The sequence below is a fragment of the Bombina bombina genome, chromosome 7, assembly GCF_027579735.1.
Source record: "Bombina bombina isolate aBomBom1 chromosome 7, aBomBom1.pri, whole genome shotgun sequence".
NCBI classification, from domain to species: domain Eukaryota; kingdom Metazoa; phylum Chordata; class Amphibia; order Anura; family Bombinatoridae; genus Bombina; species Bombina bombina.
In genome coordinates, this window is record NC_069505.1 from 199,500,465 (window position 1) to 199,525,096 (window position 24,632).

Sequence of the window (24,632 nt, forward strand, 5' to 3'; positions counted from 1 at the left end):
ATCCTGGTCCAGGCTCCGTCCTATTGTCTTGTGGAGGATCGCTTGAGAGCTCTTCTCCTTTGTTCCCATGGGTGGAAGATAAACAAATTAAAGAGTTTGTTGGTCCCCAGCAACATGGTGGAATTCCTGGGTACGATAATAGATTCTTCAGCCATGAAGTTATTCTTGACAGATCAGAGACATTGCAAGCTTGCGTCCAACTGTTTAGCTCTTTGGACATCTGTGACCAGGTGTATGGAGGTGATCAGGCTCATGGTATCCAGCATAGATGTCATTCCATTCACCAGTTTCCATCTCAGACCTCTTCAGCTGTGCATGTTGAGACGGTGGAACGGCGATCATTCAGATCTGTCCCAACAGATATCTCTGGACAGACCGGTGAGGGAGTCCCTATCTTGGTGGACCCGACCAGGGCAGTTGTCTCAGGGGACATCCTTTTTGAGACCATCCTGGGAGATTGTGACCACGGATGCATGTCTATCAGGATGGGGAGCTATTTGGGGTGCCAGAAAGCATAGGGCAGATGGACTCGACAGGAGTTGAGTCTACCTATAAATATTTTTGAACTTCAAGCAATATTCAATGCTCTGAGGGCTTGGCCCCTTCTCGGGTCATCCCGATTCATCAGATTCCAATCAGACAACATTACCTCGGTGGCTTACATAAACCACCAGGTGGAGATGAGAAGCTCCCTAGGCACGAGGGAAGTATCTCAGATTCTGCAGTGGGCAGAGACTCACAATTGTTTGCTCTCAACAATCCACAATCCAGTTGTGGACAACTGGGAAGCGGATTTTCTGAGCAGTCAGACGTTTCATCCAGGGGAATGGACTCTCCATCACAAGATGTTTACGGAGATCTGCAGCAGATGGGGGATGCCAGAGATAGATCTTATGGCGTGCAGACTCAATTGCAAACTACCCAGATGCGGGTCGTGATCCAGGGATCCCCAGGCAGAACTGATAGATGCCTTGGCAGTACCCTGGGACTTCAACCTAATTTATATATTTCCACCATTACCTCTGCTACCTAATGTAGTGGCCTGCATAAAGCAGGAGCAAGCTGGTGGGGATGTTGTCATCTCTGCCATGGAGGTTACCTTGTCGCAGGGATCTGCTGGTTCAAGGTCCTTTTCTACATCAAAATCTCGATTCTCTGAGGCTGACTGCGTGGAGATTGAACGGCTAGTCTTAACTAAGGGAGGCTTTTTGGAAAAAGTGATTGATACTCTCGTGCAGGCCGGGAAACCGGTCACTCAACGCATCTACCTCAAGGTGTGGAGGACCTACTTGTCCTGGTGTGAGGAACAAGGATATCCACGATTTTGGCCTTTCTCCAGGATGGTCTGGATAAGGGTCTTGGCGCCAGTTCCCTAAGGGGACAGATCTTGGCTTTATCTGTACTGTTGCATAAGAAGCTTGTAGAGCTTCCTGACATTCAGTCCTTTGTTCAGGCTGTGGTTAGGATCAGGCCTGTCTTCAGGAATCCGGCTCCTCCTTGGAGCTTAAACTTGGTTCTTAAGGTTTTGCAGAGGGCTCCATTTGAGCATATGCATGCTCTTGACATTAAGGTTCTTTCTTGGAAAGTCCTGTTACTGGCTATTGCGTCGGCATTCAGAGTCTCTGAGTTGGCGGCCTTGTATTGCGAGCCGCCCTACTTAGTTTTTCATGCTGTTAAGCCTGTTCTTCGCACTGGATTGGAATTTCTTCCCAAGGTGGTGTCGAGTCATAACATCAATCAGGAAATAGTTGTTCCTTCTTCGAAGGAGAGGTTACTTCATAATCTGGACGTGGTTCAGGATTTGAAGTTTTATCTTTAGGCAACGAAGAAGTTCAGACAGACCTCGCCTTTATTTGTTGTGCTCAGGGAAGTGTAGGGGGCAAAGGGCCTTTGCCACTTCTCTATCTTTTTGGTTGAGGAGTATGATCCATCTGGCATATGAGGCAGCAGGACACAAGCCTCCTCAGAGGATCTCGGCTCACTCGACTAGAGCTGTGGCCTCTTCTTGGGCCTTGAAGAATGAGGCTTTTATGGAGCAGATTTGTAAGGCTGCCACTTGGTTTTCCTTAAATACTTTTGCAAAATTTTATAAATTTTATGTTTTTGCTTCGGCGGAAGCAGTTTTTGGGAGACAGGTTCTGCAGGCTGTAGTGCCCTCAGTTTAGTGTCTGCCTCCTTTTGCCCTCCAATTTATTTCATTCAGTGTCCTCTAGAGCTTGGGTATTTGTTCCCACAAGTAATGAATGAAGCAGTGGACTCTCCTCCCATTAAGATGGGAAACATAAATTATGCTTACCTGATAATTTCATTTCCATCTGTGGGAGGAGAGCCCACTGCCCCCGTCCATTTCTCCGGTGGGTGGACTTAAATTTAATTGTATTCTTCTGGCACCATTTATACCCTGATATTTCTCCTACTGTTCCTTGTTCCCTTGGCAGAATGACTGGGGAATGAGGGGAGTGGGGGAGGTATTTAAGCCTTTGGCTGGGGTGTCTTTGCCTCCTCCTGGTGGCCAGGTTCTTAATTCCCACAAGTAATGAATGAAGCAATTGACTCTCCACCCACATATGGAAATTAAATTATAAGGTAAGCATAATTTATGGGGGGGGGGGGTTCATTCAGATATTTTTTATTGGGTTGTCAAAATAATTTGTACAGTATTGTATATCATACTACATTTATCTAATAAACACATACAGTAAGATACATTATGTACTGATAATAAAAGAAAAAGAAAAACCCACATTTTATTATAAATGGTATGTTCAGAAAAATAAGAGGTATGAATGAGTAAGGGGGGAGGGTAGGGAAAAGGGGAAGGGTAGAGGGACAGAACCAAATAAGTTATAGGGTAATGGTAGAGAATATTCTTTATTATTATTATGCATATTTTTGGGGGGGTATTATTATATAAACAAATGAGTTAACAAGAGCTACAAAATCCCTGCCGCACTATGTAGCCTTTGCTCCCACAAAAATAGTATATCAGTTATGAAATCCCGTCTTCCTATATAACAATAGTGCATCCTTTCAAGCGTGAGAATATGATCTACTTCTAAGATCCATTGGGAGAAAACGGGGGCCTGTTGTTTCTTCCAAAATCTTGGAATAAGCCTCTTAGCACTGGTTAACATTATGTGGAGCAATTTCTTGCGATAAATTCAAGTGAGGTGTGGAATGTGGTTAAGGAGAATAATTTGTGGGTTAAGAGAGATGTTCGTACCTAGATGTTCTATTTGCGACCAGTAATTGGTGACGGTGAGACAAGAGCACCATATGAGACATGGTACCTATATCTCTGCAACGTCTCCAGCAGCTGGAGGAAGCGTTGGGGTAGATGTTTCGGAGGTGATGAGGCGTCAAATACCATTGGGCAAGTATCTTATAATTAAGTTCAGAAAAAATTAGGGAAGTGGAAGAGGAGTGAGTTAATTTAAAACATTGTTTCCAATCTTTGTCGCTAAGATTGCATAGTAGCTCTTCATTCCATTTTAGTAAATATGTAGGTTTTTTCTCAGGGAAGGCACCTCTAAGTATCCTGTATGTTATAGAAATATGTGCCCTTTTGATATTAGTATTGACACACATTTGTTCAAAGAGCGTTAGTGGCCTCAAGATGTCCTGTTTGTATGGGCTATTATTTATCGGATGCCTAATTTTTAAATAGGAGTACCAATTATGGAATGGGGAGCCTAGTTCTTCATTTAATAAAGTTCTATCTTTTACGCCAACAGAGTCTGTTATTAAATATATGGGGAGATTTTGCAGGTTTTCGGTTACTTTAGTGTAGGTAAAGGAACTATGTCGCATAAATAAATGGTTATTCAACAACGGAGTCAAAGGGGAGATTAGGGTGGACACTTCCTGCATGTGATTAACTACATAGTCCCAAACCTCCAGAGTAGCTTTGATATATCTGTTGTGTTGCAATGTTTGTGGTCTGGATGACTTAGGGAGCTAGTTTATGTCTCTAATGTACTTGATGCGAGATAAGGAGGCTTCAATCTGTACCCACAAGTTGGAGGGGTTTGCCTTATTCCATGCTATAATTCTTGAGATGTGCTGCTCTATAATAATTTGTTAAGTTAGGGACATTATATCTCTAGAGCAAAGGAACAGTCTAAACGCCCCCATCACAAAAGAAGAATTGGCATATACCCTGCGGACTCTGCCCATAGGTAAAGCACCGGGCCCTGATGGGTTTCCTGCTGAATTTTATAAGCTATTTCACCCACAGATAGGTGGCACGCTCACTGGTCTCTACAATGCCTTCTTACTATCCGATACAACCCCCTCGGCGAGCTTTACATCGGCTCATATCTCTCTCATCCCTAAACCGGGTAAAGGCCGATCCCTGCCTACATCCTATAGACCCATATCTTTGTTGAACACCGATTACAAGCTCTTCACGAAAATTATGGCGAACAGACTCAAATCTATTCTGCCGGATCTTTTACACTCAGACCAGACTGGCTTTGTGGCGAAACGTACTTCGGTGGTCAACCTACGCAGGGTATTGCAGGTTATAGAACATTTTTGGTCTGTGGGTGGGAAGTGTGGCAGAAAGAACGCGTCGGAGGCCTTCCTGCTATCGCTAGATGCGGAGAAGGCCTTCGATAGGGTTGAGTGGGCCCATCTGTTAAACACCATGCAGAAATTTGGTTTTGAGGGCCCCTTTCTAGACATAATTAGCAAAATATACAGGACCCCTGTAGCAAGGGTTTTGTCTGGCGGTTGCTTCTCGAATGATTTTAATCTACAGAGGGGTACCAGGCAGGGCTGCCCACTATCGCCCCTATTATTTAATTTGGCCCTTGAGCCTCTCGCGCTTAAGCTTAAAGAAATATTTCCAGGAATTGTCATAGGAGATGTACCCCTCCACTTGGCATTGTACGCAGATGACATGCTGCTGTTCGTGGACTCTCTGCAGATCCATATCCCGTGTATACTTCAAGTAATATCTGATTTCGGTAGCTTTTCCGGATACAAAATAAACACTTCTAAATCGGAGATACTCTGGCTCCACAGACACCAGAACTCTAAACACACCTACCCCTTTACTGAAGTGACAGATGGCCTCACCTATCTGGGCATCCATCTCCATAGAGACCCAGCAAAAATATATGAAATAAATATTTCAGAGAAATGTGCACAGCTGTCTTCTCTTCTTACTAACTGGGCCAATCTCCTTCTGGGGCTGTCAGGATGCGTCAGCCTGATAAAGATGTCAATCTTACCCAAAATCCTATATCCGCTACTCATGCTGCCATTCCTAATGACAAAAACAGATTTAAGTAGGCTCACGAGAGCTATATCTCGCTTTGTCTGGAAGGGGGGTAGACCGCGAATTGCAACACATAAACTGCATCTCCCTAACACCAAGGGGGGATTGGGACTTCCGAACTTACTATGGTATAACTGGGCGGCTCTGGCCAGACTGGTGACAGACTGGCAGTTGGGTACAGTACATTTTTGCGACCTGAACTTAGAAGAAGCGGTGGTAGGTCCCATAGCTGTGGCCTTTTTTCCATACGGGGACTGCAAAACGCTACCCCCCTCAATTACTAACAATGTAATGTATAGGGATCCGCTAAGAGCCTGGTGTAAATTACATAAATACCTAAAGTTGGACAGCCCTACCCCAAGCTATATACCTATAGTGGGAAATCCCTGCTTTCCAGCCGGGAATGATCACGAACCATTTCATATTTGGAAGAGATTGGGCTTTGTAACAATTGGGGACATGCTGGACCCACTACAGCATACAGTACGCTCCTTTCAGGAGCTGAGAACTAAGTATCGAATCCCCAATCAACATTTTTATGCTTACCTGCAACTGAGGCATTATATTTCAACCATGCAGTCCCGGTGTGAAAAATTTTGGGAGAAATCGCCTTTTGCTGTTTCCCAGACATTGTTTCGTATGGGCATATTCTCCCTGTCCCAATTCTACTCACGTATCGTGATGCAGGACGAGTCCTTCATACTTAATGGCATACTGTTAAAGCATAACCTCACTAACCCAATAGAACTGACAACCCAAGATTTAGTGGACAGCTTAGAACGCACAAAACAGGCAACTCTGTCAGTACATCTCAGAGAAGCACAGACTAGGATATTACATATGGACTACATCACACCACATAGAGCAGCAAAATGGAACAAACAGATCCTAGATCGGTGTGTCAAATGTGGAATGGTCGCCCCATCGTTCCAACATTATTTTTACGCCTGCCCACTGATTAGAAGATTTTGGGGACAAATTCAATACTGGCTAAAAAACACACTAAAACTAGACTTAGTGTTTACGATGACGGAAATACTGCTGTTTAGGTGGGATGATGCGTGCAAACCACTGCACAAATTTCTAACAGCTTGTGTGCTGCTGGCCAGACAATGCATTCTAAAAAGATGGATCAGCAGACAAACCCCAACAGTAGCGCAGTTCAAACACTTGCTGCTAAAACAACTCTTTATAGAGCAATACTATGTTAGACTTGACACGTTGCGTAGGCTGAAGCCTTTTTTGCGTAAATGGAGACCCTATATAGACACACTGGGTCTGCCAACACAAAGACAGATCTTAAAACCATTCATGCATCTAGAGGCCATGCTGGCGATGGCTGTGAGTGGGACTTGGCAGACTGTGACATACATAGCAGAAGATCACAATACTGAGCAGGGAATATCTGAAATTATGTTATTTTAGTCTAAGGAAATATACACGCACACGGCCTTCCCCTCCCTTTTTTTTTTTTTTCTCTTCTTATCTCTCATTTCTCCTTCCTTCCCCCCCACTCTGACTCATGATCTCTGATGAAGACTCCCCTCATATCTGTTTCTTCTATGAACCTTCTACATCCCCAAACTCTTGCTGAGTCCCGTTACTCACTTAGAGTAATGTGTGTTTAGGACTAGGTCAATAATTATGTTTAATTTGTTAAAATTGTTGATGTTTGTATTAAAAGAAAATTTCTTCTCGGGAAGCATGCAAACGCCAGAAACTGAAGACTTCAAGCTTTTCAAGGACTCTGTTGCATCAGAACTATGTCTTGTTACTACCTTTTTGAAAATCTGGGAAATTTGAACCACACTATGTAACTGTGTTTTTTATGTATGCTTCCTGAGTGATTAATAAAAAGAATTTAAAAAAAAAAAAGTTAGGGACATTAAGTCCTCCATCCTCTTTACCAAGATATAAGGTATGTTGAGCTACCCTCTGCCTTTTATAGAACCAAATAAAAGAATTTATCATTTTTTGTTGTGTTCGAAGATACGAATTAGGTAGGGCTAATGGTAGAGTTTGAAAGAGATAGTGGTATTTAGGCACAATCATCATTTTGATGTTTTTTATCCTGCCCACCCAAGACAATGACCTTGTGTATGCCAAGTCTCTAGAGAGTTCTTTACTTGGGATTGGAGAGTGATATAGTTTTCATGAAATAGATCTTGCGCATTTTTGTGGATTGTCAGACCAAGGTATTTAATCTTTTCCGCTCTTACAAAACTAGTGTTCTGAGCTACATACTCCATGTTCTGTGTTGATAAGTTGATTGGTATTAACCCGGATTTTCCCATATTAATGTAGAAGTTTGAAACTTGTTTATAATTCTCTAATGTCTGCGTCAATGCAGGCAATGATGTAGGTGGGAGTGTAAGGATAAGGATCACATCGTCTGCAAACAAAAGGCACTTTTGAGTAAGGTTATCATACTGTATGCCATGAATATCTGGGTCATTCCTGATCTGAATAGCCAAGAATTCCACCATGAGAGCAAAGAGCAAAGGCGAAAGCGGGCAACCTTGGCGTGTGCCGTTAGAAATGGTGAAGGAGTGCGAAATATTTTTGTTAACGGTGACTTTAGCTCTGGGGAATTATACAATGCTTGGATTCTGATAATGAATGTATTTGGAAGGCCAAACTTCGACAGGGTTTTCCACATAAATTGCCAGTCCACCCTGTCAAAGGCCTTCTCTGCGTCAGTGGAGAGAAGGATAAGGGGAGTTGGTATCAGAAGCAAGTTGCAAGGAGTGTAACACCCTTATCGTATTATCTTTTGCCTACGTGTCCCTGACAAATCCCACCTGGTCCGGGTTTATAACTTTTGGCAGAACTACATTTAAACGAGTTGCCAATATTTTGGCATAAATCTTCATGTCTATAGTTATAAGTGATATGGGTCTGTAGCTACCTACTTGGTCTCTGGGCTTGTCATGTTTTTGAATGATCGTAATTAAGGCTTCCAACAGAGGTTGAGAGAAAGCATTGCCCTGATCGATGGAGGTAAAGAGGCTATATAAATATGGGCACAACTGGGTCTGTAGTAATTGAAAAAAAAATTGCAATGAGACCAGGATACCTACCAGCCGGCAGGGCTTTAATTGCATCTTTGATTTCTTGCACCGTGATAGGGGAATCTAAACATTGCCTGTCTTCGTCTGAGATAACAGGAGATACTCTTCTGTGTTAGTACTTTTGTCGTAAACTAACACTAGTGTTGAGATTATATAGTTTAGAATAGTAAGATACAAAAGCATCAGCTATATCCTCATTTTTGTTGAAGAGGATGCCCGAGGGATGTGTAAGCGAACTAATAAATGTGCTATATTTATGTTTTTTAAGGGATCTAGCCAATAGGCATCCTTATTACTTTCTGCGAAAAATTTTGCTTTAGTAGTGAGGGTTCTCATATGCGCATTCTGGATTAGAAACTTATTAAGATTATCTCTTGCTAGATTCAAGTTGGTAAGCTTTTGAATAGATGTCGAATCTAGTTTGTGAATATTTTCCTGAGTATTAAGTTCTGTTAACAAAGAGAAAGTTTCCACTGCGTGGCATTATGTTTGATTAGTATTCCTCGGATATAGCATTTATATGCCTCCCAGTTGTTTGCAGTCGAGGTATCTTTGGGTTTGTTAATAAGAAAATACTTGTCAGTATATTTTTGTCAGTATATTTTATAATTTTGTCTATTGTTTCCTGGTTTGTGAGGATGGAGTCGTTAAGTCTCCATTTGTTAGTATTTCGCGATTCAGCTGACCATTTAAAGGTAGTGATGACGCTTAAGAGAGATACAAACCCCATTTTTCCTTTGTGGGCCCGAAATGTTGGTTGTAGTACCTAGTGGATAATGTGGGTTCATTGCGCTTTTTGAAGTGAGTTTCCTGAGTCATTACAACATCTATCTCCTTTTTGTAAAAATCATAATATGCTATAGATCTCTTTTCAGCGGCTAAAAAGCCTTTTACATTTTGGCACGCTATAAAAAGTGAGCCCTCTTTGGGATGGGTCACTGATGCTAGTATTATCTAATAAAAGCAGTAAGTATCAAAATATGTCAGCCGATAATTTAGGATATTTGGTAGGGTAGGGTATCTAGGAAGTATTACCGTAGTAAAGTTATCAAAGAAGGAATAGAACAAAGGGAAAAAAAAATAAAAAATTAAAGTTTAAGTGTTTCAGGAAGTGTCTCAGAAGAGACCACCAAATCCTAATAGATGCTTGTGTATAGGGAGCTATATAGCAAACTAGGTGTGAGTATATAATGTTCCCCCTCGTTCTCTCAGGAATAGAGGGAGAGGGGGAAAGCAAATTAGAAATCAGCAAAATTTCTTCATTAACACTAAGATTAGGAACATATGTAAGTGTACAAGAGTAAATAGGGCTAAGGGCCAATACATGACTCCATAAATAAGTGTAGTTGGCAAAAGTCACCAAGGTCTCCCGAGCACATTTTTATAGTCAACAGATTATCTAGCCTTAATGGCGAACAGTAGAAACCGTAGTCAATTTATGCTTAGGTAGGTGTAGGAGCAGTGATTAAGAGCATTAGATATACAACCGGGGAGTCGGGAGGAAAAACATACATTATTGATTGAGCTTGTGCATAAAAAAGGCAAAAACCAATTACTGTTAAAACATAGAATCTAATGACAAACATAAGGTTTCGACATTGACTTAGATTAATACTGAGTCTTATGACTAGAGAGATATAAATGTATAATCAGTAGAGACAATATGTGTATAGTGTGAGATTTTCTGGTCAGGAAAATAAACATTGTCTTGTAGAATAGACCTGTATACAGAACACATTGCTGTTGAAATACAATATCAGTGAACAAGTAATTGGATTAAATAGTGACATGGATTAACCAAAGAACAAAAATAACATATCAAATATAAAGCAACTTTCAACAACTTGGTAATAGACATAGGATTACCTGAGTGGTAAACCTTATTGAGCAGGCCCCACTTTCTAATTTCCCAAGTAATAAGAGAGCAAAGAGAGAGAAACATAGTCATAATTACTCATCAGGGTAGGTCCATGTCAGTATCTGCCGTCATGGCCTGCCTACATTTGTTTTGTTTTGCGGACATTTCTGTCGAAGGACACCTTTGGGGCTTGGGGATGTCTTGCCTTGAGAACTGCTGACGAGGATCTTGAGGCCCTTCCTTGCCAGGAGGTGAGATACTCATCATGTTACAAAACTTATCAATGTCAGACAATGATGAGCATTCAAACTTCTTGCCATTCTTCGTAGTGATCACAGAAGTAGGGAATCCCCACCTATAGGGAATGTTCAGTGTGCGTAGATGAGTGGTCAAAGCTGAGAAGGCTCTCCGTTTTTGGAGGGTCCTTGTTGAGAGGTCCTGAAAAACTTGTATGCAGTGCCCTTGGACTACTATAGCCTGCTGTTTCCTAGCCAAGTTGTATATCTCCTCCCTCTGTTGGTAATTCTGGAAGTGGACAATTATATCCCTAGGCGGTAATTCAGCCGCTGGTTTAGGGTGTAGGGAATGGTGTGCTCTGTCCAGGACTATGTCAGATAGATCATCTGTATTATCCTTCATTAACTCAGATATAAAGGCTTGTAGGTGGTTCTGAATGTCTGTATTTAGTATAGTTTCGGGAAAACCTCGGAATCTGACCGATTTTCTAGGTCATCCAGCTTGTCTTCAAGATCTGTGATACACTGACATTGTTGTGGCACCTTTGAAGATAGATCCGCCATTTTTTGGGAGATAACAAATTCATGCTCTTCCAATGAGTCAACTCTGTGACCAAGATCATTAATGTCATTCTTTAGGGCAGCACATTCATCCTTAATGTTTTTACTTGTTCAATAAGAACTTCCATATCCCTATAAGTGATAGGACTATCCTCCCTGTTTCCAGGAGTTATCAGGGATAGGCACCCCGAAGTTTCCGCTGTATCACCAGAGTTATCATCCAGGGTTGTTTGCGGTAATTCTGAGTCTATTTTACCTTTACTCTTGCCTTTGTGCTTGAAGAAGGTATTTACTGCACCTTGGCTGCTCTGCAACGTATTCTGCTGTCTGTCATTTTTTGTGGATTTCCTTTGCGACATTCTGTGTAAGCGTATAAATGTGCTAAAAAAAAAAACTCCTGGTAGTCTTCACTAATATGTCCTTAATGCACACCACTCACCAGGGAATTTACCCTCACAGGGTGATCACGGAAAAGGGATGTGAGGATATGACCCGATGCTACACTGAACACCGGGAAAGTGAGGGGGAGTGTGTGTCCTTAGTAGCCAGAACTTGTAGTATGAATCAGGCCGCAATTCTCTTAGGTAATGCCCTGCCAAGATGAATGGTATATAAGGCAGGTATCAATTTAAAACGGTTGCAAACTGAGGATGTTGTTCGACACAGTATATATTTAAGGATATGGGATGTCTTTAGATAATGCCTCAAAATAGTTTAAGGCACTTAGTTGGCACTTAGTTGGCTGATGGGTGGATGAGGCAATTCCCAAATATAATAAGCAAAAAAAAGTGCTGTTATAAAGTTGTGTATTTCACACAAGAAAAAGCTTTCCATCCACTCTCAGCTTACCACTAGCGATATAGGTGTGGCACATTCAGGTTCCCATCAGAGCAATGAGACTAACAGGTAATAAAGTTGTGTTCAAGTTAGAGCAATGTTATGTTATGTTATGTTATAGGGGCTCATAAAGTCTATTCAGGCCAAATTGTATATACTTTCCATGGCCCTATACTACTGTAGATGGCCTCCCGTAATAGTAATGTGTGCTACTTGCGTATAACATGAGAAGCACTTACTACCTCTGCCGGTCTGATGTAGAGTAATTCCATGACCCTCCGGAGCGCAGCAAGGTGGCCTGTGGTCCTGGAAAGCACCTGCTAGGTCCGTAGCAGAAAGTACAAAGAAGATTGCAATCGGCTGAATCAGAGTATGAGAGCGACCCGGTAGATTGTTCAAAGCTGCGTATAACTCGGGCGATCCGGTCATCGTTTCTATTTCAGGAAGGTTGTACACAGCGAGCGTGGCATAGATTAATCTCCATGTAGGCCCCAGAATTTGCACTCAATCTTGTCAGCAGTTACAGTGCGCTAAAAGTTGTTTAAGTGCTCCGTTGTGGCTCTGTGGTAGTTCTGTGATGGGCACACATCAAGTTCAGTATCCAGTATCGTGCTGAGGTTCTTTGGCATTAAAAAACACCCAGTTTGCTAGAAGAGCTTCAGTGTACTGCGGCCATCTTAGTCGGCCGTTCGCTCTGCTCTCAATTTAATTTTTTTTTTGTGTGTATCTCATTCTCAGTTCTGAACTTTTGGAGGAATCTGATTTCTGACTGGCTGGTCCTGTTAGTGTATCCATTCTTCCTGGGCGTTCATCTGTGGGTGCTGCCTTACTTTATTTTTATCCGGTTAGGATATATTTTAGTTCTTTTTGTAGACTGTTGTAGTTTTTCCCTTTGGAAAACGTTTTCTTCTCTGGGATTTGATACTGGGGATTTTGTGATCGCGATAGCTATACTTCCGCGGAAGTTATATAAAAAAAAAAGTTGAGACATGGTTTAGGTCTCAGAGCCTCCATGTCTACTGTTTGTCTGTTTAATTAGTCTAGCCCTGCTAGGGCTTAGACCTTTTAGTGGCCTTAAACAGTTCTGTCATGCCCTGTATATCAGGCTGGTCCTGATTGGGTACTAGTTATATCTGTTCCTTGGGGTCCATATGAGACACGTTGTGCCTTTGATAACAGGCTGGTCCTGTTTGGGTACTGAGTTTGCTTACTTCTTGTTAAGAGGTTGTTTTCTTGTTCTACAAGTTATGAAGGCCCTTCTATCCTAGATGTTAGGCTAGTCCTAATTTATTCATTTGGGTTGGCGCCCAATGTTTTATGTCCTAGGTGTCCTGTCCCTGCATAGCAAGCAGGGTTAGCTGGGATTACGGATCCTGCTATGACAGTATACTTGAAGTTTCCTGAGGTTCTTTGGTTCTCCCCTTCGATAGAGGAGGGGGTTCAGATGAATCCATAGAAATCTTCCGTACCTGGTTTGGGGGGGTGGGGTTACTTCTCCTCTATGGTACTTAATCTGGATTACATTGTCCTGATTAGTCCCGATCTCTTTCGACAGGGCCTCTTCCTTATGGTCGAGGTTGGTTGTGTACTTCGTTTCCCCTTTCCTTGTGGTCAGTCTTCCTATCTGATGGAGAAATCCGGTCCTTAGGGTCTGCTTTCTTATTATATCCTTTTCTGATCCTATAATTTTTGGGATCTAGGGGAATGTTTTACATAGGTACGGTTGCCCCTGCTTGGGCAATTCGGTTGAGTTTCATAGCCTGCTAGAAGTTTTAGGATGCTCGTTCATTCGTCAATTCCTTGAGCAGTAGGGGCCCCCGGAGATTGATCCAGAGTGGATCTTTAGAGACTGTCTTGTTCTCTCAAACAGAGATTACTTTCTAGTTTGAGTTCTGATCTCTTTTGAGTCCTGCCTTCGTCTCATTTGGTTGGTGTGGATCCGAGAGGCCCGTTGGGGATGAATTCATTCTATGGGATACTTACATGGGAGATCAGTGTTTAATACCCCGTGGGGGTATGGCTGTGATTGCATCAACTTTGGTGCAAGGTCATCTTCAGATGGAGTACTCTTGTGGATGTTCTTCAAGGGTTATTTGTTTGATTCCGGCTCTGGGTGTCTGGTCTTTTAACCTAGTCCTGGTCTTCGTCTGGGCTTTTTGGTTACTCTGTTTTCCAGATCTCAGACATTGGATCTGGCCGGTTGAGTAGCAGGTTGGGTTTCCCGATCCTGGGAAAATCTCCTTGTTCCTACTGTCGGCTTCTTTTTATTCCTTCCGGTGAAATGGGAATTTCTCTACTGAATTGTCTGGAGGGTTACCTTAACTGCCTAGCAAACAGATTTGCAGTTTGAAGACCAGTTGCAGCTTTTTGCGCCTTGCATGTGGGCTAGCAAGTTGTTGGGTCTCCGATTTCCTTCTGTTTGGGAGACTCTGATCTACTGAATCTGTCCTGTTGGCTACTCCGTAGGTCATTTCCTCCTCTGATTCTGGAGTTCAGTGGGGTTTGCCTCCCTGCTTTGCGTGCAGGACGTCATGAGTTTGTGTCCACCTGGATGGTTGAATTTTCATGTTGCATACCATTCTGATAGTTGTTAGTCGAGGGTCTCTCTTGGTTGAGTTTACCTTCCCCTCCGATTCTGAAGGAAAATGTGGATAGGTATTTTGGAACCCGAGCTAGTCTCTCTGGGGGTTCATGCCTCTTCCTCTTTCCTTTCCGGGGGATCTTGTGGCTGAAGTTTCGTTGCTAATCTCTGGGCCTGGTCATTGCAGGGAATTTTTGTTCCCCCTTGTACTTTGGACTTTACCAATCGTGTCAGTGATGGGACTGTTTGCTCGGAGTAGGGGACTGCGTATCATGAGGGGCTACTGAGTGCTCCTTCCTTTCATGGGAGGCCTTGTGGTGGTACCTTCCCTTTGCAAGTTGCTGGTTTTTAATTCTTGGTCAGGGTGCTGTCCTCCCTTCCCTGTGTTCTGGTAGGGGGGGAGTTGATCTGCACTGTTTTCAGAGTTTTTCTCTCCCAGATTGGTTCTGGTACGTATTTCCTAACTACCTTGTTGTCCAGTTTTTTTGTAGACTTGATGCTTAGTTGGACCACCTATCAGATGGAAGCCTGCAGCTTTTGACCAGGGCGTAAACGGATATTCCTATCTGTTTTGTCTGTTCTATTTCCGGGTGTTCAGTTTTTTTAGTGCTGGGTAGCGCTCTGTGGTATGGTAGAGGGTTCTACTTTTTGTCCTTTTAGGACTTCGGTTCTAGTTGGGACTTTACATTGGCTCCTTGGGACCCATGTAGGAAGTGGTCTGGAACTTTCTCTTCCTTGGTTTGCCCTTGATATATGGGGGTTTGTTTTGGTGGTTTTTTTGGACTTCCTTATCTGATCTTCCTTCTTCTTCTGGAAGATTGTGAGGAGAATTTTGGTATCCCACTTCCCATTGGTCAGGGAGAGGTTTTTCCTTGGTGGGCTTCAAGTCAGCGGGATTTTTGTCCCCTCAGAGGTTTTGTGCTCAGTGGAGTCTATGGATCTGAGTGGTCTCTAGCAAGGCTCTTTATGGTTCTACCTGATGGGCAGTTACTGGGTCCTCTTCCTTTTTGTCCTTTCTGTGTCTGTTGACGCAGTTTTTTTATCGGGAGTTTGGGTTATATCAAGCTGTGGTGTCTCAGAATGGGCCGCCTTTTTTGTTCCCGGCGTTTTGCATTCAGTGTCCTCTATAGCTTGGGTATTGATGTCCCAAAAGTAATGAATGCAGCTGTGGACTCTCTCCGTTTTAAGAAGAAAAACTTAAATTATGCTTACCAGATAATTTTGTTTTCTTCTGACGGGGAGAGCCCACAGCTCCCCTCCCATGTTTTTTTTTTTCAAGGGGCGGCCTTATTTTTTTGTTCTTCTGGCACCTTTTTTCACCCTGATATTTCTCCTACTCATCCTTGTTCCCTTGGTAGAATGACTGGGGGATAAGGGAAGTGGGGGAGGTATTTAAGCCTTTGGCAGGGGTGTCTTTGCCTCCTCATGGTGGCCAGGTTCTATATTTACCAAAAGTAATGAATGTAGCTGTGGACTCTCCCCGTCAGAAGAAAATAAAATTATCTGGTAAGCAATATGTATAAGTTTGTGTACTTTTTAGTAAATAATAATTAAATTGCCCAGTGACAACTGCTGTTCCTGTGATCATCATACTAAATTGTCATCAAGGGTAGCCACATGTGAAATAGGGGCCTATAGGACTTTTGGGGCTTATAATATAGATTATATAATATAGATTTCTAATTCAGAACTAGAAATGCACCTGCTGACTTCTTCAGGCTAACTGGCTTTGCAAGATAACAATTACTAACATTATAGCCAGGGCTGGCCTTGTTGTCTGTGGACCAAAGCCCAAATTGGCTCCTCCAAATAAGGCAAATAGTGGGTGGAGTTCTAGTAAAAAAATTTTTTTTTTTAAACGTTAATATAGTCATGTGTCACACTGAATACAGGGACAATATAGTCACATGTCACACGGTGAATACAGAGACAATATAGTCATGTGTCACACAGTGAATACAGAGACAATATAGTCACATGTCACACGGTGAATACAGAGACAATATAGTCATGTGTCACACGGTGAATACAGAGACAATATAGTCATGTGTCACACGGTGAATACAGAGACAATATAGTCATGTGTCACACGGTGAATACAGAGACAATATAGTCATGTGTCACACGGTGAATACGGAGACAATATAGTCATGTGTCACACGGTGAATACAGAGACAATATAGTCATGTGTCACACGGTGAATACAGAGACAATATAGTCATGTGTCACACGGTGAATACAGAGACAATATAGTCATGTGTCACACGGTGAATACAGAGACAATATAGTCATGTGTCACACGGTGAATACAGAGACAATATAGTCATGTGTCACACGGTGAATACAGGCACAACATAGTGATATGTCACACTGTTACCAAAGATAGTACATGCACAATATAATAATATGTCACAATGTGACCAAAGATAGTACAGGCACAATATAATGATATGTCACACTGTGACCAAGGACAGTACAGGCACAATATAGTAATATGTCACACTGTGGCCAAGGATAGCACAGCCACAGGCACAATATAGTGATCAACTAGGACAGATCAGTATAAAACTGATACTTATACTGATCTGTCCTAGTTGTAAATAAAGTACATAGCACCCCTCTTTTCTTCTTACCACATAACCCAGCAATAATACATAGCTGGTTTATTCGAAGTCAATAAAATTCCTGTATCAAACCATTAGTAGTGCCTTAGTAAACCTTTCTCTTCCTTGTTTACAATATAGTGATCAGTCACACTTTGACCAAGAACAGTACAGGACAATATAGTAATATGGGACACTGTGACCAATGACAGTACAGGCACACTATAGTGATATGTGACACTGTGACCAAAGACAGTACAGGCACACTATAGTGATATGTCACACTGTGACCAAAGACAGTACAGGCACAATATAGTGATATGTCACACTGTGACCAAGAACAGTACAGGCACACTATAGTGATATGTCACACAGTGACCAAAGACAGTACAGGCACACTATAGTGATATGTGACACTGTGACCAAAGACAGTACAGGCACACTATAGTGATATGTGACACTGTGACCAAAGACAGTACAGGCACACTATAGTGATATGTCACACTGTGACCAAAGACAGTACAGGCACACTATAGTGATATGTCACACAGTGACCAAAGACAGTACAGGCACACTATAGTGATATGTCACACAGTGACCAAAGACAGTACAGGCACACTATAGTGATATGTGACACTGTGACCAAAGACAGTACAGGCACACTATAGTGATATGTGACACTGTGACCAAAGACAGTACAGGCACACTATAGTGATATGTCACACTGTGACCAAAGACAGTACAGGCACACTATAGTGATATCTGTCACACTGTGACCAAAGACAGTACAGGCACACTATAGTGATATCTGTCACACTGTGACCAAAGACAGTACAGGCACACTATAGTGATATCTGTCACACTGTGACCAAAGACAGTACAGGCACACTATAGTGATATGTCACACTGTGACCAAAGACAGTACAGGCACACTATAGTGATATCTGTCACACTGTGACCAAAGACAGTACAGGCACACTATAGTGATATGTCACACTGTGACCAAAGACAGTACAGGCACACTATAGTGATATGTCACACTGTGACCAAAGACAGTACAGGCACACTATAGTGATATGTCACACTGTGACCAATGACAGTACAGGCACACTATAGTGATATGTGACACTGTGACCAAAGACAGTACAGGCACACTATAGTGATATCTGTCACACTGTGACCAAGGACAGTACAGGCACACTATAGTGATATCTGTCACACTGTGACCAAAGACAGTACAGGCACACTATAGTGATATGTCACACTGTGACCAAGGACAGTACAGGCACACTATAGTGATATGTCACACTGTGACCAAGGACAGTACAGGCACACTATAGTGATATCTGTCACACTGTGACCAAGGACAGTACAGGCACACTATAGTGATATCTGTCACACTGTGACCAAGGACAGTAAAGGCACACTATAGTGATATCTGTCACACTGTGACCAAGGACAGTACAGGCACACTATAGTGATATCTGTCACACTGTGACCAAGGACAGTACAGGCACACTATAGTGATATCTGTCACACTGTGACCAAGGACAGTACAGGCACACTATAGTGGTATCTGTCACACTGTGACCAAAGACAGTACAGGCACACTATAGTGATATCTGTCACACTGTGACCAAGGACAGTACAGGCACACTATAGTGATATCTGTCACACTGTGACCAAAGACAGTACAGGCACAATATAGTGATATCTGTCACACTGTGACCAAAGACAGTACAGGCACACTGTAGTGATATGTGACACTCTGACCAAAGACAGTACAGACACACTTTAGCGATATGTCACACTGGGACCAAAGACAGTACAGTCACAATATAGTGATATGTTACACTGTGACCAAGAACACTACAGGCCAATATAGTGATATGTCACATTGTGGCCAAGGACAGTACAAGCACAATATAGTGATATGTCACACAGTGACCAAGGACAGTACAAGCACAATATAGTGATATGTCACACTGTGACTAAGGACAGTACAGGCACAATATAGTGATATGTCACACTGTCACCAAGAACACTACAGGACAATATAGTGATATATCACACTGTGACCAAGGACAGTACAGGCACAATATAGTGATATGTCACACTGTGACAAAGGACAGTGCAGGCACAATATAGTTAGCAGTCACACTTTGACAAAAGGACAGTACAGTACAATATAGTGATATGTCACACTGTGACCAAGGACAGTACAGGACAATATAGTGATATGTCACACTTTGACAACGGACAGTACAGTACAATATAGTGATATGTCACACTGTGACCAAGGACACTACAGGACAATATAGTGATATGTCACACAGTGACCAAGGACAGTACAGGCACAATATAGTGATATGTCACACTGTGACCAAGGACAGTACAGAACATAATAGTGATATGTCACACTGTGACCAAGGACAGTACAGGCACAATATAGTGATATGTCACACTGTGACCAAGGACAGTACAGAACATAATAGTGATATGTCACACTGTGACCAAGGACAGTACAGGCACAATATAGTGATATGTCACACTGTGACCAAGGACAGTACAGAACATAATAGTGATATGTCACACTGTGACCAAGGACAGTACAGGACAATATAGTGATATGTCACACTGTGACCAAGGACAGTACAGGCACACTATAGTGATATGTCACACTGTGACCAAGGACAGTACAGGCACAATATAGTGATATGTCACACTGTGACCAAGGACAGTACAGGACAATATAGTGATATGTCACACTTTGACAACGGACAGTACAGTACAATATAGTGATATGTCACACTGTGACCAAGGACAGTACAGGACAATATAGTGATATGTCACACAGTGACCAAGGACAGTACAGGCACAATATAGTGATATGTCACACAGTGACCAAGGACAGTACATGACAATATAGTGATATGTCACACAGTGACCAAGGACAGTACAGGACAATATAGTGATATGTCACACTGTGACCAAGGACAGTACAGTACAATATAGTGATATGTCACACAGTGACCAAGGACAGTACAGGCACAATATAGTGATATGTCACACAGTGACCAAGGACAGTACAGGCACAATATAGTGATATGTCACACTGTGACCAAGGACAGTACAGAACATAATAGTGATATGTCACACTGTGTCTCAATGTGGTTCTTTTTTTTTTACAGTCCTGGACCTAACAAGGAAGTGGCACCTGCAGTGGATTATCAGATTCCGAAGCGCAAATTGTACAGCGCTTTGCCTGGGAGACATTTTATTGTGGTGAAGCCATATCAGCCCCAAGGTGAAGGTGAAATTCCTCTTCATAAAGGAGATAGGATAAGAGGTTGGTATTTATAAAAAATAATTTAAGATAATGATGTAGTAAAGTGACAGTATAGTGGCCAGTTTTCATATAGTGCTGGTAGCAAGAAGTCTACAGGTAACTTGTTTTTTTGTACAACGCTTCCATTTGAGATCAAGACCATAACTGCAACAGTATTTAGTCTGATAAAGTATGGCGGGATTAATGTCTTAAAGGGACTATAGGGAGTGGTTTTCTGTCATGTGAAGGCACAACTATTATACCGTATATTTTAACAGATTTATGAAAATTAAGTTAAATGGAACCTAAAATTAAATAAGAAAATTTACTGTTAAGCTAGTTATTAATTTTTACTAGCTTATTATAAAAAAGACAAACCTTAATGTTTTTGATAAGTAGAATGACTATTTAGCACAACAACATCATTTCATTTTATTATATATATTTATTTTTTGTCTCTGATGAGCTGCAGAGTAGGTGGCAAATAGTTGTGAGAACCACTCTTTCTTGGCTGGAGTGTATTCGTGAGAATATTGTTGTGGTTTAGAAGGGGAGATGCTTGGAAAGGAAATAGGAAAAGGAAGCTTCATGTTTTCAAGCAGATGGTCCTGGCAAATAATAGCTTGTTAGATGCTCTGTAGCACATGGCTTGATTAATAGCAGTCTTCTTGTGAAATGATTAGGTCAATTACATTAGTCAGAGGATATGTCCAGACATTAAATGTGTGACTCCAGACTCACCACCCCAGTGACACTAGATGTGTGACTCAAGACTCACCACCCCAGTGACATTAGATGTGTAACTCCAGACTCACCGCTCCATTGACATTAGATGTGTGACTCTAGACTCACCACCCCAGCGACATTAGATGTGTGACTCCAGACTCACCACCACAGCGACATTAGATGTGTGACTCCAGACAACAGCACCCCAGTGACACTAGATGTGTGACTCCAGACAACACCACCCCAGTGACATTAGATGTGTGACTCCAGACTCACCACCACAGCGACATTAGATGTGTGACTCCAGACAACAGCACCCCAGTGACATTAGATGTGTGACTCCAGACAACAGCACCCCAGCGACACTAGATGTGTGACTCCAGACAACAGCACCCCAGTGACACTAGATGTGTGACTCCAGACTCACCATCACATTGACATTAGAAGATGTGCGACTCCAGACTCACCACCCCAGTGACATTAGATGTGTGACTCCAGACTCACCACCCCAGTGACATTAGATGTGTGACTCCAGACTCACCATTACAGTGACATTAGAAGATGTGTGACTCCAGACTCACCACCCCATTGACATTAGATGTGTGACTCCAGACTCACCATCACAGTGACATTAGATGTGTGACTCCAGACTCACCACCCCAGCGACATTAGATGTGTGACTCCTGAATCACCACCCCAGCCACATTAGATGTTTGACTCCAGACAACACCACCCCAGTGACATTAGATGTGTGACTCCAGACTCACCACCCAAGTGACATTAGATGTGTGACTCCAGACTCACCACCCAAGTGACATTAGATATGTGACTCCTGAATCGCCACCCCAGCCACATTGGAGTCACACATCTAATGTCACTGGGGTGGTGTTGTCTGGAGTCAAACATCTAGACTCCCCACCACAGTGGCATTAGATGTGTGACTTCAGACAACAGCACCCCAGTGACATTAGATGTGTGACTGCAGACAACACCACCCCAGTGACACTAGATGTGTGACTGCAGACAACACCACCCCAGTGACACTAGATGTGTGACTCCCAAATCATCACCCCAGTGACATTACATAAAAGAGCACAGAAACACAGTAACACTACACATATGACTCGTGACCTTAGAACCACAGTGGCATTACACATATGACTCTCGACCCCAGAACTACAGTAAAATAGACCACATAACCACAGTGACATTTCAAATATAACTCTAGACCCCAGAACCACAGTGACATTACACATGACTCTAGACCCCAGAACCACAGTGACATTACACATATGACTCTAGACCCCAAAAGCATAGTGCCATTACACATATGACTCTAGACCCCAGAACCACAGTGACATTACACATATGACTCTACACCCCAGAACACAGTGACATTATACATGACCCTTGACCCCAGAACCACAGTGACGTTACAAATATAGCTCTAAACCACATAAACAAAGTGACATTACACATATGACTCTAGACCACAGAACCACAATGACATTACACAGATGCCTCTAGACCACAGAACCACAAGGACATTACACATATGCGTCTAGGACCATAGAAGCACATTGGCATTACACATATGACTCTAGGACCACAGAACCACAAAGGACATTACACATATGACTCTAGACTACAGAACCACAAGGACGTTACACATATGACTCTAGACCCCAGAACCACAGTGACATTACGCATATGACTCTAGACCACAGAAGCAAAGTGACATTAAACATATGACTCTAGACCCCAGAACCACAGTGACATTACACAAATGACTCTAGACCCCAAAAGCATAGTGACATTACACATATGACTCTAGACCCCAGAACCACAGTTACATTACACATATGACTCTAGACCCCTGAACCACAGTGACATTATACATGACTCTTCCCCCAGAACCACAGTGACGTTACAAATATAGCTCTAAACCACATAAACAAAGTGACATTACACATATGACTCTAGACCACAGAACCACAATGACATTACACAGATGCCTCTAGACCACAGAACCACAAGGACATTACACATATGCGTCTAGGACCAGAGAAGCACAGTGGCATTACACATATGTCTCTAGACCCCAGAACCACAGTGACATTATCCATGACTCTTGACCACAGAACCACAGTGACATTACAAATATAGCTCTAAACCACATAAACAAAGTGACATTACACATATGACTCTAGACCACAGAACCACAGTGACATTACACAGATGCCTCTAGACTTCAGAACCACAAGGACATTACACATATTTGTCTAGGACCAGAGAAGCACAGTGGCATTACACATGACTCTAGACCACAGAACCACAGTGACATTACACAGATGCCTCTAGACTACAAAACCACAAGGACATAACACATATGCCTCTAGGACCCCAGAACCACTGTGATATTACACATATGACTCTAGACCCCAGAACCACAGTGACATTACACATATGACTCTAGACCACAGAACCACAGTGAAATTACACTTATGACTAGACCACAGAAGCACAGTGGCAACATGCATATGACTCTAGACTACACAATCACATTGACATTATTCATATTACTCCAGACCCCAAGTGGTTATTACAGAGGGATAATACAGGTGCTTATTAGAGGCTGTTACTACAGGCATTAATTACACTGGGCTATTAAAGATGGTTATTAGAGGGAGGTTATTGTAGATGGTTATTACACTGAGTTATTAAAGGTGGTTATTAGAAGCAGTAATTGGAATGGGTTATTACTGGTGATTATTAGAGGTGGTTATTACTGGAGGTATTTACACTGGGTTATTATAGGTGGTTATTAGAGGGGGTTATTACTGGAGGTATTTACACTGGGTTATTAAAGGTGGTTATTAGAGGGGGTTATTACTGGAGGTAATTACACTGGGTTATTATAGGTGGTTATTAGAGGGGGTTATTACTGGAGGTAATTACACTGGGTTATTATAGGTGGTTATTAGAGGGGGTTATTACTGGAGGTAATTACACTGGGTTATTATAGGTGGTTATTAGAGGGGGTTATTACAGGTGGTAATTACACTGGGTTATTACATGCAGTTATTATAGGGGGATATTACAGGCATTAATCACGCTGGATTATTACAAATGGTTATAAGAGTGTTTCCATCTAAAGGGGAGGAATGTCCACTGCTTCATTCATCACTTGTGGGAATTAAGAACCTGACAACCAGGAGGAGGCAAAGACACAGCCGCCAAAGGCTTAAATACCTCCCCCACTTCCCTCATCCCCCAGTCATTCTTTGCCTTTCATCACAGGAGGTTGGCAGAGAAGTGTCAGAAGATTCGGAGTAGTCTCTTATGGAGGGTAGTACTCTTTGCAATGGGACTGAAGTTTTAAGTAGTCCTGTCAGCCTCTCAGTAAGAGCATGGGTGAAAGTTAGAGTCCGGAGATGCAGGGGGAGTTCATCTGCGAAACCATCCCAACTCATATTAACAGCTCCTTAAAGGATTACTTTCTGTTATAATTTCTCTTGTTAAGTGTATCCAGTCCACGGATCATCCA

General features: G+C 42.3%; 1 protein-coding gene across 2 annotated transcripts in view; it reads left to right on the forward strand.

The window, feature by feature from the left end:
- Positions 1-24,632, forward strand: part of SHANK2 (SH3 and multiple ankyrin repeat domains 2) — a 1,433,430-nt gene that overhangs the window by 628,872 nt on the left and 779,926 nt on the right. For both annotated transcript variants that reach the window (XM_053720553.1, XM_053720554.1), the window contains exon 12: positions 20,223-20,380. In XM_053720553.1, coding sequence (XP_053576528.1) covers positions 20,223-20,380 — 158 coding nt within the window. The remainder of the gene's footprint in view (positions 1-20,222; positions 20,381-24,632) is intronic.